Source organism: Hemiscyllium ocellatum, chromosome 7 (assembly GCF_020745735.1).
Source record: "Hemiscyllium ocellatum isolate sHemOce1 chromosome 7, sHemOce1.pat.X.cur, whole genome shotgun sequence".
NCBI lineage: Eukaryota > Metazoa > Chordata > Chondrichthyes > Orectolobiformes > Hemiscylliidae > Hemiscyllium > Hemiscyllium ocellatum.
The window spans coordinates 36,190,839-36,208,704 of NC_083407.1; the positions used below are offsets into that span (position 1 = coordinate 36,190,839).

The 17,866-nt window shown below is 40.6% G+C and overlaps 1 protein-coding gene across 3 annotated transcripts in view; it reads left to right on the plus strand.

Moving 5' to 3' along the window:
* The window catches only part of LOC132817050 (von Willebrand factor D and EGF domain-containing protein-like), a 273,802-nt gene that overhangs the window by 200,426 nt on the left and 55,510 nt on the right, over window positions 1-17,866 (plus strand). For all 3 annotated transcript variants that reach the window (XM_060827117.1, XM_060827118.1, XM_060827119.1), the window contains one exon: window positions 11,963-12,100. In XM_060827117.1, coding sequence (XP_060683100.1) covers window positions 11,963-12,100 — 138 coding nt within the window. The remainder of the gene's footprint in view (window positions 1-11,962; window positions 12,101-17,866) is intronic.

A 17,866-nucleotide genomic window follows, 5' to 3' on the forward strand; every position in this document is an offset into this window, starting at 1 on the left:
TTGGTGGAGTTGCACATAGTGAGGAGGATTATTAGAGAATACAGCAGGATGTAGATTAGCTGGAGGCATGGGCAGGAAATTGGCAGATGGAGTTTAATGTGGACAGATATAAGGTGATGCATTTTGAATGGTCAAGTACAGATTGAAATTATATCGTGAATGGCAGAACCCTTAGGAGTATTGATATGCAAAGGAATCTGGGTGTGCAGATCCACAGATCACTGAAGGTGGCAGTGCAGGTAGATAAGGTAGCAAAAAGGCTTATAGCATGTGTGTCTTCATTAGAAGGGTCATTGAGTATAAAGGTAGGCGAGTTATGCTGAGATTTACAAAATTTTAGTTAGGCCACACCTGGAATATTGTGTACAGTTCCGGTCACCAATTACAAGAAAGATGTGGATGCTTTGGAGTGGGCACAAAAAAGATTTACCAGGATGTTGCCTGGTTTGGGATATTTCAGCTATGAAGAAAGATTGGCTAGACTAGGTTCATTTTTACTCGAATGCAAAAGGTTGAAAGGTTTTTTTTTTGTTTTACGTGCAGTACAGGCAGATTATACTATACAAATTGCATAACGGAGCGAGGAATGCAAACCACTGCAGAGAAGGTGTACGAAGAGCAAGATCAACATTAAATTTGAAATTTCAGAGGTCCATTCAGAGGTTTGATAACAATGGGGAAGAAGCTCTTCTTGAATTTGTTGGTACTTGTGTTTAAGCTTTTGTATATTCTGCCCAACAGAAAAGGTTAGAAGATAATATGACCAGGGTGGGATGGGCATTTGATTATGGTGGCTGCCTTTCCAAGTCAGTGGATGGAACGTTGGCTCGCGTGATGGACTAGGCTGTGTTCCTACAGTACTGGGCAGAGCAGTTGTCATACCAAGCCGTGGTGCATTTGGACAGAATGCTTCCTTGATGCATGTATCAAAATTGATAAGAATCTTTACAGACATGCCAAATTTTCTTGTAGTTTCAAAACTATTAAAATAATATTGATCATTGCAGTGTACCATTAAGTAGGTGTATTATAGAAGGAGGTTCACACTGTCTGCCTTGTTGTTATCTCTACTGTTGAAGTTGTTCATTCCAATCCTTTTCAGTTATTGCTGTCCATTCGGCACTTTTCCCCAAATTGTTTTCTATTCTTTTCAAAGACTTGTCAGATTCCATCTCATGTGATTGTACTTTCTGCCTCAGTAATTGCTTGTGCTTAAAGTATTTAGGTTCTAATAGCTCACTGTGTGAGCAATATCTACTTAACTTTTGCTTTGGCACTTTCCAGTGTTATTCAGGCTATGTTTGTTAGTAATTTCCCAACTAGTAGAAGAGAAAAGTTGCTTATTTACCTTTTCAAAAGTTTGATGCTTCTGTTAACCTCCCCTCCAATGCTCTCTGTCTTGCTAGCTGCATATAACAGGAAAACCTTATGGACAGTACAACAGATGTGTGGATTTAAAACATCAGTTTTAGAATGGAAAATTTGACTACATAATGTTTTCAGTTATATTGAAGCCAGAGTGAACTTAAGGATGCAACAGCCTCCGGTGGGTATTACACCCAGGATAAAATTTTGTGCTAATGCTTGCTCTGAATTTAAAAGATATGCTGGCTTTTATTTCAGTAAAGCACCAAGGCAATTTTCCAAATATGCAAAATCAAATACAACTGCTGAGTGCAAACACCTAAGTATGCCTTTTGAAAGTTAGAAATTGCAAAGCATAACTGGACCCATTCGTCAATAATAAACTTAATTTCTCATTATTAACATTAACTATTTAACATCATTTCCAACCTTCACATTATGATATGCAACTCATCATTCTCTCATAAATTACTGTACCACAATATACATGTTCCAAGTCCAATCTGGCCCAAAGATCCAGATATTCTAACTCCTCCAGACCCAGGTGATGGCGTTGGGGGTGGAGTATTTTAATTGTAAAGTGAGTGTGTTGAGGTTTGGGAGTGTACTAATTGCCCAAAACAGCAGCACCAATATTGAGAGTTTTGGGTTAACTTGATCTTGTCTTAGTGCGTGTGTGGAAATTCCTTGAGAGACAAAACTTACTGCATGCAAAATTTAAGTTCAGCAGTTTCAGCAAGATTTCATTTGAAGTCAGCCTCAAATTCACGGATTTCCTGTGCTTTTTGAAAATTACCGTTCACTGGAATGTGAGGCAATTCACGAGGCTGATTAAAGGTTATGAGTGTGAACGTCAATAAATTCTCAGTGCTGACAGCTGAACTCTTTGATCCCCTGAGGAAGGCTTAGTTGATTTATGAGTTATTGAACCTCTCAGCTTGAGGAGGGGTCACATCATTGTAGCCTGTTGATGAGAGACCTGCAGGAGGTCTGCAGTTGACCACTTGTAGGAGATGTGTTTGCAGTTGCTAAAATGGTCATGTCAGATGGAGAAGGAAGTCTGTTCATCCTGGACCATATGTCTATGCATTACCTATTGGGAAAGTGCCTACTTATTCAACTTGCTTTGTATCTTAGTTCTTCCAGGCTGTTACCGGAGAGATGTCTGGGATTTCCTATGTAAATAATAACATATGCACTTTCATATGTCAGGTAATGAGATTGTTTGCTAGGGCCAGCAGTTAACGTTAACTTTGCCTGCACTGATGCAGCTCAGAGTGAACTGCCCCTCAGTTTTGCATCTCTGACTGGTTTTCCACAAGTGTAGCTTGTTATTAACTGCATGCACATGATAATTTGATCCACCAAGATTTGACACAAACTGCAAGGAACATTCCATTTTATGCAACTACAGGAAATGGCTTTAACAAGTGTTTTGCAGACTTCCATACAACTCCCATGATACTTTTATCTTGTGCTAATCCAAGTTCCTGACCTTTTTTGGAGGAATGGTTGCTAGCAGACAAAGGGCAGCCAGTAGAACCTGGCTGACAAACAGCTGTGAGATATTTGACCAGTGAAGCCTGAAAGCAATGTTAGCCATATCATCACTTACTTTCTATGCAAGGCTGGGGTAGATTCCTGAAGAAAGGCTCATGCCCGAAATGTCGATTCTCTTGCTCCTTGGATGCTGCCTGACCTGCTGCGCTTTTCCAGCAACACATTTTCAGCTGGGGTAGACTTTTCACCATTAAGGCAATAAAGGGTTAAGAAGAAAAGACAGGAAAATGAAGTTGAAGGTTATTAAATCAGCCATGATCTCATTGAATGGTGGCGCAAACTCAGTGGGCTGAATGGCCTACACTGTTCCTGTGACTTCTGGTTTTGCATTATGCTCCAAGTAAATGGCTAGGTCTTGAAGTACCCTTCAGTCCTTCAGATTAGATTAGATTACTTAGTGTGGAAATAAGTCCACACCGACCCACCGAAGTGCAACCCACCCATTCCCCTACATTTACCCCTTTACCTAACACTACGGGCAATTTAGCATGGCCAATTCACCTGTCCCGCACATCTTTAGACTGTGGGAAGAAACTGGAGCACCCGGAGGAAACCCACGCAGACACGGGGAGAATGTGCAAACTCCACACAGTCACCTGATTTGGGAACTGAACCCAGGTCTCTGGCACTGTGAGGCAGCAGTGCTAACCACTGTGCCACCGTGCTGCCCACAAGTCCTATCTAGCGAGAGCTTCCAAAATGATTGTGGTGTGCTATGCACCGCACAGTACTCTGCAGTGGTGAGGTTTTGGTACTTCAGGAGAAACAAGGTATCTGGCACGCACACACAATCTGCAGATGATCCTAGAGATCAGGAAGACCAGGATGAGATTGATTTTTTTTATTAAGTAAATGTATTAAAGGATATGGGTCAAAGGCTGGTGTATGGAGTTAGGTCTAATGATAGCCATGATCACACTGAATGGCAGAATAGGCTCGAGGAGTTGAATTGCCTACTCGTATTCCTATGTTCCATTCACCCTTGTCCATTGTCATCAAGGTTTTTCATTCTTCAATAAGTAGCTGAAAAGGTATCTTCTCAGCAACCAAGCATCACTGAAAAGTTATGCATTTTTTTGTATAATACAACATAAACATGCCAAAATAATTGGTCAAATGCCACCTTTGCTGATGCATAGTTTTGTGAACTGCAAGGCTTTTATGGTCCTTTTTCTTACTGGCAGCAATATAGTCACAGCTCCAGCACCTTCAGAAGCCGGGAGGGGCTGGGGTGGTGCAGGGAGGCTGCTCAGATGCTAGCTCTGTTTGCAGAGAGGCAGTTAGCTGGCAAGCTTTGGGTGTTGGAGTCCAAAGCATTCTGTACCTGGGGCACCATTGCAAGATCAAACACAGTGTCGAGGAGAGTGATCAGCGTATCAAGTATTGATCTTGGAATTTGGGGGTGATTGGGAAAAAAATCATGTGGGAATCTTGCCTCCCATGTCTCCTTTCCCTCAATGGCCCAGCCACCACTTCATTTCTACTACACTACAAGGTAACTTGTTGATGCAGTTCGGTGAGGGGATGTAAGGCCAAAACTAAATTGTCCATGACCCAACTTAAGATGCCAGATATGTTGTTATTCAGAGCCTGCATGGATGGAAATTAATTTGATTCCCTAGCTCGATGTTCCATGAAGTTGTTGCAGTTTATTCACGGAGAAAGACAGTTTTGCTCTGTGACATGACTCGTGCTTCAGCTGGACTTCCCTACTATCCCTACCATTATCATTTTGATCATTTCGACAGGCGTTGCTACGCCATGACCAAGCAACAGATATAATGAGCAATCCATATGCCATCAACATTAGTTTGCACAGTGGCCAGGAAATGCCTATAAACTAATAAAATTGTAAAAACGCTTCCCAAAATAGCATGTGTAAAATGGCTTGAGAGATTTTGGAATTGTTGAAGAGGTAGGATATTCACACACATCAGTTTGCAATTTACACCAGGTTGCTGCCTGATCAGCATGTAATGCTATTAAAATCTGCCGCTTTATTAGCTCAAGAAGTGTTAAGAATGGCAGTATGCTATTGGTCACCATTTCCCAAATGGTGCACCATGGCCTACAATGCACCGTAACATTTTTGCAATTATAGAGTAATTTTTATTTGCTAATGTCAATTTCCCATCAATTTCATAGAGTTGTAAATTTTCAGTTTTAATTTATTTTCGCTTTAATGCAAAATATAGCAGGAATTTTTATCTGTCTTCATCAGGAGTAGCACTCTGTCCGCCAAGTGGAGTTATTTACATAGCCACAATAACTTCTGGGAGATCCAGTACTCAGCTGCTAAGGGTTGCCATGGTATTGATGACATGATTGCTTATTATATCAATACAGTATCACCATTGATCAGATGAAAGTTACAGTATTCAGGAGTTCTGATGGAGTGTACAAAAGCACTTGAAATTTTGAATTCCATTAGAAGTTGTCAATCTTGTCTTCCTCAGTGGTCTTTATTCTGTTGTTGATGTTGGCATGCTTGTAAATTTAATTTTCACAGCAAGGAACAGAGGTTTGCTTTTTCTTCAAAAATAATAACGTGTGAAAAGTCAGTGACAATTCAAATTCGGGTAGTTCAAGCTTTTTGCGTGAGGACCACATTAATTATCAGGCACTAATTGAAAGGCCACATTATAAACAACCTATATTACATTAAGCAGAATTATGAGCTGTAAAAACATGTGCATGATTTAACAGTGTTGACAAACAACCTGTGAAAACCATGAACACTCACTCATCATAAAGTAATGTAAAGTGTGCTACTGAGACTTAATATTCATGTTTCAGATTTATTTACAAGATGTGGGTGTTGCTGGCTAAACCAGTATTTATTGCCCATCCTGGATGGACTTCAATCTGGGTGATATTGGTTTTGAGATTTATGGTTGTGAGTTGCAGAATGTCACCAAGATGAGTGTTAGTTAAACTCAATCTCAGGTGATTCTTGTTTAAGGTCAATGTAAGAAATATCTATTCACACATGTATGTTGAACTAATCAGACTCAACATATTTTGTGTGGTGTTTCAGCTGGAAAAATTGTATCTTATCCAGAAACTTGTAAAACCTGCTGATCATGGCAATAGACAATGTTGGTGGACCATAGTTTGGACAGTCCAGATTTAGATTATTAGGTTCATTGCATGTCTTATGTACAGTAAATAAAGACACACCATTTACCAGATTTAGATGCAGAAATTAACCCACAATCACAGATATCTTTCTGAAAAGGGAGTCACATTAGATGCACTGGTGGATTTGCAAAACAACAGCAGCAATGAGACAACAGACAAGAAGACCAAGGTACAAAACAGTACCATGATGATTCCTACCATTTGGATTCATTTGGTTTGATAATCCCACAGCTCCTCAATTTGAATTGTCAAAATGAGTTATCAAATGAAGCCATGGTTCCACAGAAACTGAAACAACATCTTTTCACAAAGCACCCCACTTACCTCCAAAAGGATATCAGTTACTTCAAAAGGTTGCAAGAACAGGATGCAAAGCAAAAAGTTGTCTCAATGAGAACAATAGTAAAAGTATTGAATCGTGCGTAAAAGGCCAGCTATGGTGTTCCAGATTGATTATCAAAACCAAAACTTTCAATGTCTCGCACTTTTCATGACACACCAAATCATTTTAAAATAATCAATACTAACATTGCAAGAAATAACATGTATTTGAATAGAAATTAGGATATTAATGAGAAATACCTTCACTTTTTTAACAAGAATTTTAATGTGAGGTTGTGTCTACTGTTCAATATTTGGTTGAATGGCATAAAGAGCCACAGCTTTTTGCAATTGTTGCAATCCTGATTCTGCCAGCTTGCCAGGAAATTGCTACGCTCTGATTGGCAGAGAAGCATGGCAAGAGTTCCACTTTCAAACAATACCAATAGCAGGTGCATTAAAGACACGTCACAAGACATCGAATCAAAACTGATCCAGAAAATTCAAAGGTCCATCTGTGCAGAATGATAATTTTATAGATTTGATGGTGATGTGCAGCTGATTGCAGTTGTTTGGATTGCTGAGGAGGATGGGGTGTAAGAGCATTATTTATCCTGCAAAAAAAGTCCCCAGCACATGACAAGAGGAGAAATATTCAGTTTCACCAAGGAGTATTTCAAAACAAACAGATTTCCATGGCAGAACTGCACAAGTGGATGCATTAATGATACAGCTGCAATGACAAGAGAATGTGAAAGGCTTTGTGTCCAATGTCCAGTGTGAGAAACCATCTATGAGTTCTCTTTAAGCAAAAAGGAAGAATCCTGGATCTGAAGAGTGATCGCACCCTCAAACTCCAATTCATAGAGATTTTATTGAATCACTTTTGGCAGCAAGTGAGAAATGAATATCCCTCGATCACAAATCAAACAATACTTGTTCTGCTGTCATTTTCATCCACTTACCTTTGTGAAATTGATTCTCTTCCTTGACAATTCTTAGGATGCCACTTTTGAAATACTGCTTGTATTTCTGGTCTCCCTGCTACAGGAAGGATGTTGTGAAACTTGAAAGGGTTCAGAAAACATTTACAAGGATGTTGCCAGGATTGGATGGTTTGAGCTATTGGGAAAGACTGAATAGGCTGGGTCTACTTGGAGAGTCTGAGCCTGAGTGCTAACCTTACAGAGGTTTATAAAATCATGAGAGGCATGAATTGGGTGAATAGCCAAGGTCTTTTCCCTGGAGTGAGAGAGTCCAAAACTAGACAGAATAGGTTTAAGGTGAGAAGGGAAAGATTTAGAATGGACCTAAGGGGCAACGTTTTCATGCACAGGGTAGTGCGTGTACAGAATGAGCTGCCAGAGGAAGTGGTAGAAGCTGGTACAATTGCAACATATAAAAGGATGGATATATGAATAGGAAGGGTTTAGAGGGCTATGGGCCAAATGCTGGCAAATGGGATTGGATTAATTTAGGATATCTGGTCGGCATGGACGAATTGCACCAAAGGATCTGTTTCTGTGCTGTACAACTCTGACTCAATTCAGAAGAGATTGTGTTTGAAAAGTATGGATGAGGAGCTTTGTGTGGATCTTTAAAGCATTGAACCAAATATCAAACAGTTAAATTAATTGAAACAACCTCACATATCACATTGAAATTCCAGTTTAAAAAAGTGAAGTAAAATGTTTCTCAATATTGTAGTTCCTGTTCAAAATAGATAGCAATGTTAGTGCTGATTATTTTAAAATGATTTGGTGTGCCTTGAAAAATGTGGGACATTTTCAGCTTGTGGCACACTTTCAAGGTTTGGGAAAGGCTGTTATATGTAATGGGAATAATGCACGATAGGAAACTTGTAAACAAAAATGTGCAGTTTCAGCATTTAAGCTGCTCATATTTAGATTGGATAAGTGGTGCAAACCATTGCAATAACTGTTATAGTCAGTTACAGTGTTATTAGTTAGTTTGAGCAGAAACTATTGTAAAGGTTGCAGCTCACACATTATTAAGTTATAATTGTCTACACTCCTGTGGAGCCATACCAGGAATTCCACTGAAGAGAATCAGGACCAAGTTGACTGATCTCTGCTGACAGCAACAGTACCAGAAGTGAAAGTTAATTTTGTTTTGCATAGTCTTGTCAATGTGAGAAGATTGCACAGTAACTTGGGAGTAAATTGTATTCGAGAAAACATGAACAGATTAGCAACGAAAGGCACTGCGTACTGGAAGTCCTTCCAATGTCCCTCACAATTACAGGACCTTTTTTTTTGCATTTGCTGCAAAATGCCATTATAGGTCCTTGCCAGTTTGAGTTTCTTTCAAAATTGGTAATTTTAAGTGATAAGATTTTTTTAAAAGTTGAGATATTTTGATAGCTGTTATTTTGGACAAGTTATTTTCACGAAGAAAAGTACTGCTCTTATGATGAAAATTTCCAAGTCAATTTTGAATAAGCTCTGTTTTAATTATTCGAATGAATGACAACAGTATGTTGGGTCCTTAGAAAGAATACTCGGTTACTCCTGGACAACAACAATCATGACATCAATTTAGATAGCATGTCAAACAATGAAGACGTTATCGTAATTGAACATAGAACAGTACAGCACAGTACAGGCCCTTCGGCCCTCGATGTTGTGCCAACTTTTAATCCTACTCTAACATCAAACTAACCTACATACCCCACTTTTTACTATCTTCCACGTGCCTATCCAGGAGTTGCTTAAATGTCCCTAATGTATCTGACTCTACTACCACTGCTGGCAGTACATTCCATATACCTACCACTCTGTGTAAAGAACCAACCTCTGACATCTCCCCTAAACTATCCTCCAGTCACCTTAAAATTATACGCCCTTGTGATAATGAAGATCATAAGACCATAAGAAATAGGAATGGAAATAAGGCCATTCAGACCATTGAGTATGCTCCACCATTCAGTCATGGCTGCTGGGCATTTCAATGCCACTTACCCGCATTCTCCCCGTAGCCCTTAATCCTTTGTGAGATTAACAATTTATCAATCTCTGCCTTGAAGGCCCCCAAAGTCCCAGTCTCCACCGCGCTCCGTGGCAATGAATTCCACAGGCCCACCACTCTCTGGCTGAAGAAATGTCTCCTCATTTCCATTCTAGATTGACCCCCTCTAGTTCTAAGGCTATGCCCATGGGTCCTAGTCTCCCAGCCTGACAGAAACAAATTCCCAGGTCCACCCTTTCTAAGTCATGCATTATCTTGTAAATTTCTGTTAGATCTCCTCTCACCCTTCCAAACTCTAATGATACAATGAAGAAACAGATTACAAGTAGTGGAGGATAGTTAGGAGAGATAATTAAATGTCTTATTAAATGTCTGATGGTGAGTTTTTAAAAGCAAACAAAAATCAGAAGGATTTAATGAAGAAGTTGCAAGCATTAAAGCTAAGATTGTGGAAGACTCCGGCAATGATATTGAAATGATGTCAGTTGCCTGTCAATCTCGGGTGCACCTGTCCCCACAGTCACCACCGCAGATGTCAGATTGACCTTCCTGAAAGTGAACCCACAGAAAGCAACTGATCTGGATGGAGTTCCCAGCAGGGCACTCAGATCCTACGCGGCATTTACAGTATTTGCAAACATCTTTAACCTCTCCTTACAACAAGGTGTAGTTCCCACCTGCTACAAGAAGACCACTATCATCCCAATGCCAAAGATAAATCAGGCAATGTGCTTTAGTGACCGCCAGCCAGTGGTTCTGACACTGATCATTCTGAAGTGCTTTGAGAGGTTAATAATGGCACATATCAACGCCGGACTTCCAGGTTGCCTTGATTTAATACAATTCGCTTGCCATCACATTAGGTCCATATCAGATGCCATCTCCCTGGCCCAACACTTGTCCCTGAAACATCTCGATAACAAGGACATCTACATCAGACTCCTAATTACTGACTTTAGCTCTGCCTTCAACAGCATAATTCCAACCAAACGCATCTCCAAGCTCTGAGACCTATGACTCTGTTGTCCCCTCTGCAACTGGATCTTCAACTCCCTGACCCGTAGACCACAATCAGTAGCAATAGCTGACAAGACCTCCCCCGCAATAACCCTCAACCCCACTGCTCTGCAAGGCTGCATACTCAGCCCCTTACTATACTCTTTAAAATGCTCATATCTGTGTGGCTAAATTCAGCACTTGCTCCATTTTTAAATTTACTGATGAGACCACCATAGTGAGTTGGATTTCAAAAAAAGACAAAACAGAGTACAAAAATGAGTTAGAGAGCTTAGTGGCATGATGTAAAGACAATAATCTCTCCCTCAGTGTCAGCAAAATGAAGGAGCTGGTTATCAACTTAAGGAAGTAGAATGGAGGACACGTCCCTGTCTGTTTCAATGGTGCTGAGTTGGAAATGGTTGAGAACTTCAAGTTCCTAGGAGTAAATATTACCAGCAATCTATCCTGGTCCACCTATATCAGTGCTACAGTCAAGAAAGCACCACCAATGCGTCTACTTGACCAATGTGTCCACAATGACCTTTATCAAGTTTTGTAGATGTATCTTTGGAAACATCCTATCCAAATGCATCACAGCTTGGTATGGCAACTGCTCTGCCCAATCCACAAAAACTCAGATTTGTGAACACAACCCAGTCCGTCGTGAAAACCAGCCTTCTTTCTATTGACTCTGTCTTTGTTTCCCGCTGCCTTGAGAAAGCAGACAACATAATCAAAGACCCCTCTCACCCAGTCATCCACCACCCTCTGCTGTCAGGCAGAAGATACATATGTTTGAAAACATTTATCAACAGCTTCAAGAACAGCTTCTTCTCACATATTACACACTTTTAAATGGACTCTCGTACATTAAAGTTGATCTTTCTTTGTACCCTATTGGCAGCTGTAACACTGTATTCTGTTTTAAAACCCTGATGATTTAAGGAAGGTGTGATTTGTCTGGATTGCACGGCAAAATAAGACTTTCCACAATATCTCTGTACACGTGACAATAATAAATCAAGTAAAATCAAAAACAGAAAGACAAAGAGTAGGGATTATGCGTTTCTAGAGTAGCGAAACTGCAGAGGACAGAGATAAAAATAGTTAATGTTGTGGAGGTGGGATATCAGCAGGGATAAGAAATGGAATTGAGAGGAAGATTATAATCACTAACGATGAAGTAATGCTTGTGGAAAGTATAGGGGAAGAGAAAATCAAAAAAGACCTAACCAAATATAATACTGGAAACACACTGATGGAGAATGTACACAGAAATTTTTGTTTTTGTTTCAGATTTCCATCATCCAAAATATTTTGACTTTTCTTTCACAGAAATGAAAACCCCCTAAGTAGTGGTGTTATGCGACGGCAGAATTAAAATAAGTGTGAAAAATACATAAATCAATCTATTCTTTCCATATTTTGAATACTGATACACATACAATGTATTTCCCAGCAAGTTTGATTAATTATTCAAGCTTCAATAAATTTTATGTCAATGCAAAAATGATAACTAGTCAATTTTCTCCTTATTTGTTAATGTCAAACACTCTGTGTTACTCATTTGTTCTACACTGTGTTACAGGGTTTGCATGTCAAGAAGATATTAATGAATGCAAAAAAGCTGCATGCTTTCCTGGAGTCGCTTGTTTCAATAATTTTGGATCTTACAAATGTGGAAGTTGCTCAGGGACAATGCAGGGCGATGGCCGATCTTGCAAACGTGAGTATCCTATTGTGCTGATTAATTGATGTTCACAAAAAGACATTTATTTATAGGGCAGGTGCCATCCAAATTCTTTTAGTTACTGCAATTACGTTCATGACAATTGTGATCGCTGTTACTGTAATTTAGATTGACTGCTGTTTCTTGTATTTAACCTATAAAATGTAAACATCCGCACAGCATCTGCACACAACTTTTAAAGACGGATGTGATTTGGACAGTGAAAAATCAAATTCTGTACGCACAAAATTAGCTTTTTGAGTTTATAAACAATTCAAAGTTTGTGCGAAGATTTGTAGCTCGGGTGCTTGTTGTAGTGGTTCTGTTCGCCGAGCTGGAAGTTTTTGTTGCAAACGTTTCGTCCCCTGGCTAGGAGACATCATCAGTGCTGTGGAGCCTCCTGCGAAGTGCTTCTTTGATGTTTCTTCCGGCATTTATAGTGGTCTGTCCTTGCCGCTTCCGGGTGTCAGTTTCAGCTGTCCGCTGTAGTGATTGGTATATTGGGTCCAGGTAGATGTGTCTGTTGATGGAATTTGTGGATGAATGCCATGCCTCTAGGAATTCCCTGGCTGTTCTCTGTCTGGCTTGCCCTATGATAGTAGTGTTTTCCCAGTCGAATTCGTAAGGACAGACCACTATAAATGCCGGAAGAAACATCAAAGAAGCGCTTCACAGGAGGCTCCACAGCACTGATGATGTCTCCTAGCCAGGGGATGAAACGTTTGCAACAAAAACTTTATAAACGATTAGCAAGGGTGTGTAAATAATGAACAATTGCTTCAAGTGGTTTAGCAAATGGACACGAAAGACTCGGCGCAATCATTAGACCAAAAGACATATTAGATAACAAAAGAAAATTTAAGGTAAATCTTCAAGAGCTAACACTTATCCTCAATATATCTGGTGGATGTGCCTGAGCAATTTGCAGGTACTGTTAAGGGATAAAGTCTCAAAGTGCAAACTCCCGAGTGTGACCTCAATTGTAAGGAAAGTATTCAGACCTTAATCAAGAACACTGTAAGGGATCATCTGGCAAAATGAGGTAGAGACTGGATCTGAGTTGAGACAGGGTGGCTTGTGTTTCGCCAATCTGTTGAATGTTTTTAAGCTAATGACAAAGCTTATGTCATGAATCTCCATAACTTTTCAAGAAGCATTTGAACGTCTCATTTTTAATCTAATTTTCAAGATGTGTGTTCATAGAATAGATTAAATATTGTTAAGTTGAATTAAAGAATGCCTTAAAAGTAGACAAAAGAAATCACTAAGTTGTCAGAATGGGTCAGTTCCAAGTAGAGTACCACTAGGTCAATGTCAGTATCGCTGTTGCTTATCATTTTTATGAATGACCCAGAGGATGAGGTTTTAATGTCTGAAATTTGCAGATGATACCAACTAAGTTGTCTTGGCTAGTGATGCTAATTGGTGCAATAAGCTGAAGAGAGAGAAAGTGAAAAAGTTAGCTCAGTAAGTAGACATGGACAGTTGGCGTTTAACAAGTTATTATAAAGCCAGAAAATTTGAAAGTGTTGAACACAAAATTGATTGCAATGAATAGCCAGACAGATGTCTACTACAAACCTACAGACTCCCATAACTACTTGAACTACACCTCCTCCCACCAGTATCCTGTAAGAACTCCATCGCATTATCCCAAGTCCTCTACCTCCACTGCATCTGCTCGAATGGGGAGACATTCCACTCACAAGCATCCCAGAGGTCCACCTATTTTGAACAACGTGCTTTTCCTCCCTCTGTCATCCAGACAGTCCTCCTCCACACCACCTCCATTCCCCATTTCACCACTCCTAATACCCCCCCCTCCATGCAATACAGAGTCCTCCTTGTCCTCACCTACCACTCCACTTGTCTCCACATTCAATGCATCATCCTCAAGCACTTATGCCAACTCCAAATAGACTCCATCACCAAGAACATCTTCCCCTCCGCACCCCCTCTGCCTTCCACAAGGACCATTCCTTCCGACAGTCCTTCATTCACGCCACTCCTGCATCAAGGTACCTGAAACCAGAAAAGATGCAAAACCTGCTGGTGCACCATCACCTCCATCCAGGGCCCCAAAAACAGTCCTTCCAGGCGAGACAGAGGTTCACCTGCCTCTCTTCCAACCTACTTTACTGTATCAGGTGCTCCCGATGTGGTCTTCTCTGCATTGGGGAGACCAAACGCAAACTTAGGGAATGATTCACTGAGCATCGTAGCCTGGTCTGCAAGGACTGACCGGGCCTCCCAGTCACCACCGATTTTAATCCCCAACCCCTCCCTTTCCGACATGACCATCCTTGGCCTCCTCCATTGCCAAGACAAACCACAGCTTCTAGTGGAGGAACAACACCTTATCTTCCTTCTGGGCACCCTACAGCTCAGAGGACTCAACATTGAGTTCTCCAATTTCAAATAACCTCCCTTCATATCTCCTGAATTCCTTCCCAGCCCCTCCCCCTCCCTTCCACGGCTCCTTGCCACCCACCGGATTCGTTCCTCCCATTGACCAACCAGGTTGTACCTGTTAGGAGAAAGTGAGGACTGCACTTGCTGGAAATCAGAGTTGAGAGTGTGTTACTGGAAAAGCACAGCAGGTCAGGCAGCATCCGAGGAGCAGGAGAATCGAAGTTTTTGGGCCGGAGTACTTCATCAGGAATTCCTCATTCCTAATGAAAGGGTCCAGCCCAAATGTCAATCCTCCTGCTACTCAGATGCTGCCTGATATGCTGTGCTTTTACAGTAACACACTCTCGAGGGTGTACCCTCTGCCTGTTTTCACTTATCCCCACCTCCCCACCCTGCCCCTGCCACCTCCTTTATCTGCAGCTCCCTCCATACCACCCACAATCCTGAAGAAGGGTTTTACCCAAAATGTTGACTTCTCCACCTCCTGATGCTGCCTGGCTTGCAGCGTGCTTGCAGCCTCCTGCCTGTCTACTTTATCATTATTCTGTCATTTTCATGCAAGTTTGGTGAACAGTAAACGAAATCAACCTTTTTTTGTCTCGTAATTTATTTTCTGATGTAGTGGGATTGACATTGTATTGAAAATATGTACAAGGTTTGATAGTTCAGGCATTAAAACAGTTGAGACATATTTACATATTTACATCAATGACGGAAGGAAAATGTTGGGATGTATATTTATGGCTGTGATTTATGAGTGGAAGGAGTTGATTTTCAATCTGCGTCTAGCCTTGTTGAGGCTGTCTTTGAAGCATTAAGTTCAAGTTGGTCTCTGTCTTTCAGAAGGAACATTGGAGGCAGTCCAAAGGGCACTATGAGGCTGATTCTTAAATGTCGTGCATAAAAGGGAAGGGTAAATTAAATCGTGTTGTGGTTTGCCTGCTCTGTCCATGATAGAGGATGATTTTGTTTTTTTGCCTAAGATAGGCTGAGGTGTAATCGCCTAAATTTGCTATTTATGAAGTCAAATTTTTGAATGATCCTTAAAGTTAAAACAAAGGGATGCTTTATTCAGGTGTCTAAAACCAGGAGATGAAATTTCACAATGCAGACGTGCATGAAATCATACAGGGAAGAAAGAAAAGAGAAAAAAAGGAAATCTAAAAAAAAGAGAAATTACAACTATGATTTTTTTTAAAGTAATTGGCATAAATGCACATGAATTAATATTCAGTGAAGATTCTTGTAACTGGTTGTGCTGGCAGAATTACTTTTCCTAGAAGCTAGGTTGCATTTGAAGGTGTAAAGGTACATTTTTGTACATTGGGCATTTTTCAGTGGGGACGATTTCTTACTGGAAATCAGGGTTCCAGCTGTGTGCTGTCGTTTCAATGTTAAAAACACGGTCTATGAGAAGAGTTCAGAGCTGCAGAATCAAAGCTATTCAGAAGTTAGAAATTTCAATTACTTGGCAAGATTCATGAATGGGACAATTCAAACGACCAAGGGAGTTTTGTTATCTCTTGTCAAAACCATTGTGTGTTATAAGTGACAACTATGGGGGGCACAATAGCTTTCAGTGTTTCTTTTGTTCAGAACTAGCTGGGCAGACACATTGCAGTAAAACTCATACCAAGGAGCAACAGACAATGTTCATACATCTGGGAGGTGTGACATGCCACAGAATTGGTGAGAAATAAAATGCCAGATTTGAGAATAGCAGACGTTTTAAGGAAATCAAGGAAAATAATGGATGGAGGAATTTTTTACCATTGGGTATGTAAAATTAATTTTGAGTGAGAATTGGTAGAAAATAAAACTTCAAGGTTGGAAGAACCACATTCCTACTCTGCTGAGTTCCTTGGCCATTTCCATTTATGTTTTCTTAGTCTGAGAAGCTGTCATTCTTCCTTTCAATACTTCACTGCAGCCCCTCGCATCCTCGAGCTGCACCCCTGGGTTAAGAGATAGAGAGCTCAGGTGTAGCATCTGTATGACTCTTCTCATTGCTGTGGTTTCTATAGTCTTGAAAATCCTTATCATATTGCTCTGTTGTGCCCCAAATCAGACTTTTATCATCCACATTGTCCTCCTCTGCTAGACACATAAGCCATTGTTATCAGATATAATTCTCTCCTAACACCAGAAGAGAGCTCACAACTTTGGAGAGCGGCAGAGGTTGAAGGTAGGGGCTGGTGAGATTTCCCTTTGTTGACAGTTTCTTTGAGAGCAATTTGCAGTCCATGCATTTCCGTCATCTAGGAAGGAAGTCTTGTTCCAAAAGACTTCAGATGTCGGAAATGATCTGTAATCAATGCCTCAGTTTTCTAAGTCAGTAGTGCTCAAATAAAAGAGCAGATCTTCGGGTCTGTAAAGAAGGTCAAGCCTCCTTAAAACCGGATTTCTATCACTTCTGCCTTGTGGAAAAGCATATCCTTGAAGCAAAAGCAATTTGTGCTTCCACTTCTGATACTGGAGCTGTTCCTTTGGCCGGTGATAGCCCTCGTTTTGTCAGGTACGATGTCAAGCTGCATGAGATGCCCCCATGTTGCAGCAGGGAAGTGTAGCATAAAGTAAGTGGTAAAGTGCAAGACAGAGGAAAACGACTGCAAGAGGTTGGCAATTTCCTGTTGAACACTGAAAGCTCAGTCCACAACAAAATGCTGTGAGAAGCAGCCTCGTTTCTGGTCATGAGTGGAACTCTTCAGTTTCACTGATCAAAGGCTGTCCAGCTTGTCAGTTTCACTCAAGAAGCAATTCATTGCCATACATTTAGCCTTGATGATCCTATTGAATTGTACAGAACTTGGGGAATAAATCCAAGTGCAGAAACAATGTTAAAAACAAGACAGAATTAATATTATAATTAAATGCTTTACCCAACAGCTCCATTGGGGCTCCATACCTGCCTTCAATTTGCTTTGCTGAAACCCAGGAGAGGCCATCTGACCCAATGTTGCCATTCTGGGATTTACGTCTCTCCAGGCACCCAGACCATTTGCTTGTGAAAACTAGTCCACTTAGTCCAGATGACTATGTTTTTATAAGTTAAGAATGAATTTCTAGCTGCTAATTTATTGGGATTAGCAGACTGATAGGGACAATTGTTCTCTTTCACAGTGAGTCGTTATGAAAATCCAGAAAAAGTAGATGCAAAAAGTTGATGCAGAATGATTAATATTTTATCTCATATAGCGTAACATATCATTGAATTATAGAATCCCTACACTTTAGAAGCAAGCCATTTGGTTCGTCAAGACCATACCAATCTTCTGAAGAGAATCCCCCCCAAGACCCACCCCTACCCTACCCCTATAACCCTGCATTTCCCATTTGCCAGTCTACCTAACC